We start from the raw sequence: 8,973 nt of genomic DNA on the forward strand, positions 1-8,973 counted from the left end.
TTAATTCATTTAATTAATACATACTGTGCATTTGACCCCCAGAGACAGGTGACCCCAGATCTGGTGTACCGTGATGACCTCATTAGGGGGAGACATTACACGGTGATGGAAAGAGAAATTAGAAAAATGTATGGATGACCAAACGAAAGGAACGAACCAACGAACAGACACGCTAAGCCGCAGAGCCATTATTCATAATTAAAAAAACAGCAAAGACATAATAATGGTATGGACAGGAAATGAGTCTGGGCTGCCCATGGCAGTAGTTAGTCAGAGTGGTGAGATTTTTTTTTTTCTTTTCATTTTTTATTTATTTATTTATTTTCAAGCTGCATTCTAAAGTAGCCTATTCAAGCCTGTGGCTCTCTCTCTCTCTCTCTCTCCACGTCAAGCCCTTTTGAGTAATTATCAAGCTCTTGTCAAAATGACAGTTTTGAAAGCTCTCTCTCTCTCTCTCTCTCTCTCTCTCTCTCTCTCTCTCTCTCTCTCTCTCATTCTCTCTCTCATTCTCTCTCTGTTGGAGCAGTACCTCTGGAGTCTAAGTGGTCCTTTTTGCCAAACTTGAAACATCGCGGATGCTGTCAAAACTTTTCAAAGCACCTCACTGGAGTGTCTGTCTGCATTTAATTGACAATTTCAGACTAAGTTGAAGAGGATTTTCGGAACTTTTTTGGAGTTGATGATGAAGGATTGAACTTCAGACAGTTCAGTCAAAGTCGTTGATGCTCTTCACCGATGCTAACATCTCCAGACAAAAACTGCAACTTTTTTTAATCGTTACAGTCGAAAAGTAATGCTGCTTTTATTCTTCAGCACTACAGATGCAGTATGTTGTGTCAATCAAGTGCTATTTATAAAGGGACATGTCTCTCTCGCTCTCTTTTTCTCTCTCTCTCCCTCTCGCTTTTCTCTCTCTCTCTCTCTCTCTCTCTCTCTCTTTCTCTCTCTAGATCTGGACGACCCCATGGTGACAGTCCACCAGAGTATCGGCGAGGCCAAGGAGCAGTTCTACTATGAGAGGACCGTGTTTCTACGCTGCGTGGCCAACTCCAACCCCCCGGTCCGCTACAGCTGGAGACGTGGCCGGGAGTTCCTGTCCCAAGGCTTGGATAAGGGGGTGGAGATCTACGAACCCTTCTTCACACAGGTGAGACCAGTTGCAGAATTAGTCTCTCTCCTGGTGGACCAAGGCATCAAAGTTGGCCTTCATGAAGCCAACAGAAAGACCGTTGAAAGCGGACGGTACATCATAGCCATTGCCCCCCGCAGTGCTTGGCGAATCACACGGCAGGCCTCGCCGCCATGTGATTCACCGAAATTGAATAATAACAAATACTTTCCTCCAGTAAATTCACTCCTACGAAGGCCAGGTTTGAGTCATAGTTATTCCAGGCTTGTATGCGCTGTGCGCAATAGCCTGGAAACAAGGTTAGTTGCGGATAGAAATGGATTGAGTAGAGCAGACATGACTCATCGCTCTATGAATCCTCCTTCACACTAGCCAACCCAGAGTTCACACATGGGGCGCGCTCAGGAGGATAGTGTTCACAATGTCACACATCAGGGGAGACTGGTGGAGGTGGAAATCAGGGGACAGGCTCATTGTAACGCATGGAACGGAATGAGGAATGGTATCAATGAGAGAAGAGGAGATGTTTTCAAAGGTGCAACTTCATTTTGATCTGGAGTTTGCTCTTCGAACACACACGTCTGATACCATTTCTGATTCCGTTCCACACATTACAATGAGCCCCGTCCTCCGATGTCCACCTCCCGCCAGCCTCCCCCTCCCCCTCCCCCTCCCCCTGCATTAGAGCTGATAAAGGTGTGCTCTCATTTCCCGATAAAGGGAAGCCATTACATCACTCCCTCAAAGCAAACTTCAGATTTAATGTTCCATGTTTCCCCTGCGCAGCATGAGGGGGGGGGGGGGGCTCTGAAACTCAAACGAAACACTTCTTTTGACGATCGCTTTTTTTCTTTTTTTTTTCTTTTTTTTTTCTTTTTTTTTTACTTCTGTTGGAAATTGCACCCGAGCGTCTCTTTTGTGAAAACATCTCATCTCTCAAAACATGTCGTCTCAGCGTTGGTTTACCAAGTCAGCTGTGTTGACAGAGGGGGAGACGGGAGCCTTTTGACAGAGAGGTTTACGTACGATCTGACAGAGTCACTCAGGCTGCTGCGCTTTCAGACACGCAGTGACGACGGGAACAGCTGGGGCTCACAGGGGCATGAAGTCCCCTCGTCTTCAATGTCTTCATCGTTAACACACTGACGCACACATGCACGCACGCACGCACACACACACACAAACGCATGCAGGCAGACACGCACGCACTCACACGCGCGCATGCACTATCACACACACACATACACACACACACACACACACTCGCACACACACAGTATGTTTTTATTACTTGTACATTATCAAACCTACAGGACCTTTATCTGTTTTAAGAATGGATATGGAAAACACATAAATACCCTTAATGAGTCTGCTACAGTATCTTTCCTTCGTGTGGGCCATTAAAGGTGCACACCATTATACGATTCCTCATTCCATTCCTTGCATCACAACGAGCCCGTCCTCTGATTTCTACCTCCGCCGGCCTCCCCTGCACTGTCCGTAGACCCAAGTCTTGACCCTGTGCTTGTTTTCTGAGTCGCAGGGGGAGACCAAGATTCTGAAGCTCAAGAACCTCCGACCTCAAGATTATGCAAACTACAGCTGCGTGGCCTCGGTGAGGAATGTGTGCGGAATCCCGGACAAGAACATCGTCTTCAAGCTGTCCAACAAAACAGGTAAATGAAACCACGGAACCTGAGAGAGAGAGAGAGTCAGGATGTTTAGGCACTCAGAGTTGAGGTATTCGTGGAGAATGGAGCATAGTGGCCCCTCTCTGTCTCTCTCTGTGGGTGTTCCACTGTGAGTTGGTTTATCTCTCTCTCTCTGTGGGTGTTCCACTGTAAGTTGGTTTATCTCTGTCTCTCTCTGTGGGTGTTCCACTGCGAGTTGGTTTATCTCTCTCTCTCTCTCTCTCTGTGGGTGTTCCACTGTGAGTTGGTTTATCTCTGTCTCTCTGTGAGTGTTCCACTGTGAGTTGGTTTATCTCTGTCTCTCTCTGTGGGTGTTCCACTGTGAGTTGGTTTATCTGTCTCTCTGTGGGTGTTCCACTGTGAGTTGGTTTATCTCTGTCTCTCTGTGAGTGTTCCACTGTGAGTTGGTTTATCTCTGTCTCTCTCTGTGGGTGTTCCACTGTGAGTTGGTTTATCTGTCTCTCTGTGGGGGTTCCACTGTGAGTTGGTTTATCTCTGTCTCTCTGTGGGTGTTCCACTGTGAGTTGGTTTATCTCTGTCTGTGAGTGTTCCACTGTGAGTTGGTTTATCTCTGTCTCTCTGTGGGTGTTCCACTGTGAGTTGGTTTATTTCTGTCTCTCTGTGTGTTCCACTGTGAGTTGGTTTATCTCTCCCTGGCGTGGGACAACCTCTCTACCGTTGCGGTGGCTAAAACTGCATCTGCTCCATTTAGAAGCAAATTAATATTTGTAATCCATAAAGGACTGCAGGTACTTGATATAGCACACACACACACTCCCGCATGCACACGCGCACACACGCACACACACACACACACACGCACACGCACACATACGCACACACGCATGCACGCACAAAGAGACACCATTTTGGGAGAGAGGCAAGGACTCAGCACTTCATTAAGCTCTGTCCTTCATCAGCAGGGTGGTAGAACAGCTGGTGTAGGTGTAATGTTATAGTATCACACACACACACACACACACACACACACACACACACACACACACACACACACACGTTCGCACACACACACTCGCCATCTCACGAGCAGACAGGGAGTTCTCTTTAACACTGGCATATACTCTGGTATAGGAGTCATACTATTTCCCTCTCTCCTCCCCCCCCCCCTCCCCTCCCTCTCTCCCTCCGTCCTCACCCTCTGATTGCTGCGAGACCCCCCCAGGTGACAGGCCCATTGACGTTTCATGGTTAATTCTGCCCAAGCAAACCATATTCTTAAGTCAATGCCCTCGGCCTGCTGTACAGCCGTTCCCATTGGCCCCCCGGGGGCCCCTCCTTCTCTGGCTAGAGTGACCACCTGACCTTTAAAAAGAAACCATTACGAATGGAATAGAGGGGGCGGATCCTCCCTCCAGCCAGACACAGTACAGTACAGTACAGTAATGATGAAAGAGTCTACCGCTACCTGGTCCCACTGCACCGGCCCTGCCCGGCTCATTTCCTGCTCTCTCCTCTCCTCTTCTCTCCTCTCCTCTCCTCGCCACTCCCCTCCCCTCCCCTCCCCTCTCCTCTCCACTGCTCCCCTCCCCTCTCCTCTCCACTGCTCCCCTCCCCTCCTCTCTCACCGGCCCTGCCCGGCTCATTTCCTGCTCTCTCCTCTCCTCTCCTCTCCTCTCCTCTCCTCTCCTCTCTCTTCCTCTCCTCTCCTCTCCTCTCCTCCATTGATTGGGTGTACAGTGTATGTGAGTGTGTTGGCGGTGTAGAGAAGTAGAGACATCTATCTCTCTGGCTGAACGGTCTAGTCATGAGGTCCTACTGATGGATGTTTAAGAGCTATAGGCTCATACATAGAGGCCCTATCATCAACTACATATAAATCCTGCTTAGATATAGCAGGATATGATATTGTTTCCGGGATCAATATGCTATAAATCAACAGACAGAATAACGCGATTGATTTTCCCCCGTGCTTTCGTGTTCAGAGACTGGACCTTGAACATGGAAGTGGTTACAGCGTCATTAGGATGAGGACGTTGAGTACATGTTGTGAATCACCAGGACCCCTGGCTGGATAGGCTTGAATGTACAATACACAATACAGCACAGCACATGATATACTTATTCATTGTATATTTCATATATATTATTAAGTATGATCTTCATCATCATCATCATTGTACTCATCATCATCATCACCACCATCATCATCATCATTTTCCTCATCATCGTCATTATCTTCATCCATCATCATCATCATCCTCATCATTGTCATCATCATCCTCATCATCATCCCCATCATCATCATCATCTCATTAAAAGTCCTATTTCCCTCATACCATTTCCAGCTAAACCGCAGTCCTCTTTTGGAACCCATGTTTGAATGGTTTGTTGCCAACGTGAGCTGTAGCTGAAGCATCTCAACGAGTGTAACAGCAGTTTATATATCTATGTTGTTCCACGTCATTATTTCTGCAGGCTGGATCATGTTGTTGTGCTGATTGTATTGTATGTATTTAAATGTTATAATGTTGTATTGACTGCTGCTGCTTTCTGGGCTTTTCCTGGTCAACTAAAAAAGGTTAAATCAATGAAAAAATAAAGGTTTTATTGATGTTTCCTTTCTCCCAGCCTCTCCCACCATCAAGCTCCTGGTGGAGGACCCCATCGTGGTGAACCCGGGCCAGACGGTGACCCTGGTGTGTGTGACGTCCGGCGGGGAGCCCACCCCCACCCTCACCTGGGTCCGCAACGCGGAGGAGCTGCCCAGAAAGAGCGTCCTGAACGAGGGGACCCTCACCCTGCCCGCCATCTCCATGGAAGAGGCCGGCGTCTACAGCTGCGTGGCCAGCAACAATGTGGGCAACCCTGCCAAGAAGTCCACCAGCATCGTGGTCAGAGGTAAGGCTACGACTGCACAGGCTGCTGGGAGGATGCGTGGAACGGAAAGAGGAATGGTATCAAACACAAGTGTTTAATAAACACAAACTTCACATCAGACGAAGCGTGTTTCCCCTGCACAGCATGCGGCGGGGGTGGGGGTGAGGGGGGGGGGGGGGGGAGGGGAGTTCTACCATCAGAACTCTGAAACTCAAACGAATGCTTCTTTGACGATTACTTTCTTTTTACTTCTGGTGGGCAAACACGTGCTTGATAGCGTTCCTCATTCCGTTCCATGCGTTACAATGAGCCCCGTCCTCCGATGTTCTACCTCCACCAGCCTCCCCTGCGCTGTACAGCATCCTCGATTCAGTTCAGTTCCATTCAGGGAAAAAAGCTTTATTGTGCCTCAAAACCTACCAAAAAACGACAGGAAAAACGCCGAAAAACACCCAAGACGAATGGATGAAAAATGACGTGCAAAAAGTGCAAAGCTTGATAATGTATTTGATCGCTGGCGTCGAGGAATCGGTCTCTCTTGTAGAGGATCAATAGGATCGCTTGTGGAAGGGAGAAATGAAGAGACTAAATCAGCCAGTGATTCACCATAGATTAGGTAAACTCCAGGGGCGGATCAGAGGACTGTGCCAAGTGAGTCTGTCAATACTCACAAATGGCTCTATCATTATTCTGACCTAATAGTCTGTGGGTGTGGTGGGTGTTTTATGTGTAGTGTGTGTGTGTGTGTGTGTGTGTGTGTGTGTGTGTGTGTGCGTGCGTTCGTGTCCGTGCGTGCGTGCGTGCGTGCGTGTGTGTGTGTGTGTGTGTGTGTGTGTGCATGTGTGTGCGCATGCACCCATGTGCATGTGTGTGTGTCCGTCCGCGTGTCCACGTGTGTGTGCATATGTGTGTGTGTGTGTTCAAAGTGTGTGTTTTGTTGCGTCTAAGAGCATGACCATTGGATGTGTTACTCTGCATGTCCGTGCGTGTGTGCGTGTGTGTGTGTGTGTGTGTGTGTGCGTGTGCGTGTGCGTGTGTGTGTCCGTCCGCACGTCCACGTGTGTGTGCATGTGTGCGTGTGTGTGTGTGTGTGTGCATGTATCTGTGTGTGTAATCAGTGAATCACCATCAGGACAGAGCTCTGATATAACACACCCTCAGGCATGTATGAGCGCCATGGTTACCGTTTGAGGCTTCTCCAAAGTGTTCTTTATTGCGACGGTATATAGCAACAACAACACCACCACCGTCTGGTCCGGCACGCTCCCTATTGATTGTGAGTAACGGTGTGTGTTCCTCCCCGCTCCTGTGATATATCCCCCAGCACGCTTAGACCATCACTTCAGCTCTGACACGGGCCGAGGCGGAGGCTCAGCCAGGCAGGGAGGGATGTGTGCTGTATCGTTGGACCAGAAACAACCAGCTTCGTGTGTACTGTGTACTGTGTACTGTGTACTGTGTACTGTGTGTGTGTGTGTGTGTGCGTGTGTGTGTGTGTGTGTATAGCGACATCATCGCTCTTTCCCTGCTATCAGCTCTCTAAGAGGGACGAGAGAGAGATCTCAGCGATGTGTAACCGGGTCGAAGCGGTAAACTCACTCCTCGGGTTGAAATACCGCCACCACCCGCGTGTGCGTGTGCGTATGTGTGTGTGTGTGTGTGTGTGTGTTTGTGTGTGCGTGTGTGTGCGTGCACCATCATTACCTTGCAATAGAGCAAAACCACTCTCCCTACTACTTCATAGACTTCGGGCTTTCTTTCTTTCTCTCTCTCTCTCTCTCCGTGGTTTATGAATATGGTAGCAGTGACTCCACCCACCCACCCACCCCTTCCCCTTAGACCTAAACAAACAGCAGCCACTTCAATTAGATCCAGTCAAAGATGTGAGTCACCTAATGGGCCAACCGTATGCGGCCAATTATGGCTACATCAATGGTTTATATTAATTTGTTTGTGTGGTCATTAGTATGATCAAATGTTCATTGTGTTTCATGCGCATTCATCTTTCTGTCACAAACTGGCTTCACACAATGTTTTCTTGCTTTGGAAAGTGCCAGCTAACTGAATTGCAAAGGATTAAACATCGTATGCACGCACGCACGCACGCACGCACGCACGCACGCACGCACGCACGCACGCACACACTTCTGATTCTACTGTGAGATTTCCAAATGAAAGCGTTCCAGCAGTCGCCAATGCCGCTTCAAAGTGGATCCTGTGATTGAGCCGAGATCTGCCGGCTGTTCAGGAGGCTGCTGATAAGGAGATCCACCCAGGGGAGGCCTGTGGAGGGAGGAACCAGAGGCCGGGCTCATTGTAATGCATGGGATGGAACCGGGAATGCTATCAGAACCCATATCAAACGCACTCCTCATTCCGTTCCATGCATTTCAATGAGCCCATCCCTCAAGAGTTCTCCCTCCGCCGGCCTCTTCTGGGATCCGGTTAAGTCTGTGGTGGAGTGTGGAGTCAGAGAGCGGAGCAAGAGACAGGAGCAGGATAGGGCCTCAGCTGCAGGGCCTAGAGGGTAGCCCCGGAGGAGGAGGAGGAGGAGGAGGAGGAGCACGCGGCAGACTGGTCTGGGCCTCTGTGGAGGGAGAGGGAAGGATGGAGAGAGAGGGAGGGAGGTAGGGTAGACCCAGAGGAGGAATAGGTAGACGCCATCTAGGTCTAGGCCTCTGTGGAGGGAGGGGAGGGAGCACTCCTAGTCTGGGCCTCTGTGGATGGAGAGAGGGAGGGAGGGAGGGAGGGAGGGAGGGAAGACCTTGAGGAGGAGGAGTGACGCCATTTTCTTAGTGCTCCTGGTTTAGGCCTCTGTAGAGGGAGGGAGGGAGCACTCCTAGTCTGGCTCTCTGAGGACGGGAGGGAGGGAGGGAGGGAGGGAGAGAGAGAGAGAGAGAGAGAGAGAGAGAGAGAGAGAGAGAGAGAGAGAGAGAGGGAGAGGGAGAGGGAGAGGGAGAGGGAGAGGGAGAGGGAGAGAGAGAGAGAGAGAGAGAGAGAGAGGGGGGTATTGAGGCTGGTGTGTGCCGGGCCGGGGCGAGGACAGCTGTCTGCCTGATCCTTAATCAAAAGTTGTTCAAACCGCAGATCTCAAGGATGACAAACACAACACACCGTTTATCACACGGCAACCTTCATCGTGTCTCTGCGACGCAGGAGCGTTCGTGTGTGTGTGTGTTTCAGTGTATGTGTGCTGCATGAATGTGTTGGTGTGTGTGTGTGTGTGTGTGAGTGTGTGTGTGCTGCATGAATGCATGGTGAGTGTGTGTGAGTGTGTGTGTGTACTGTATAGCGTTGAGGTGGACTGCTTCTCCT

At 49.6% G+C, this 8,973-nt stretch overlaps 1 protein-coding gene across 1 annotated transcript in view; it reads left to right on the forward strand.

Annotated features, from left to right (window-relative positions):
* Positions 1–8,973, forward strand: part of mdga2a (MAM domain containing glycosylphosphatidylinositol anchor 2a) — a gene marked incomplete at its 5' end in the record, with an annotated part of 108,560 nt that overhangs the window by 43,456 nt on the left and 56,131 nt on the right. Inside the window, 3 exons of the mRNA XM_083683185.1 lie at positions 951–1,147; positions 2,673–2,805; positions 5,410–5,679. Of these exons, the coding sequence (XP_083539311.1) occupies positions 951–1,147; positions 2,673–2,805; positions 5,410–5,679 (600 nt within the window). The remainder of the gene's footprint in view (positions 1–950; positions 1,148–2,672; positions 2,806–5,409; positions 5,680–8,973) is intronic.

This window comes from Argentina silus (assembly GCF_951799395.1).
Source record: "Argentina silus genome assembly, chromosome: 13".
NCBI lineage: Eukaryota > Metazoa > Chordata > Actinopteri > Argentiniformes > Argentinidae > Argentina > Argentina silus.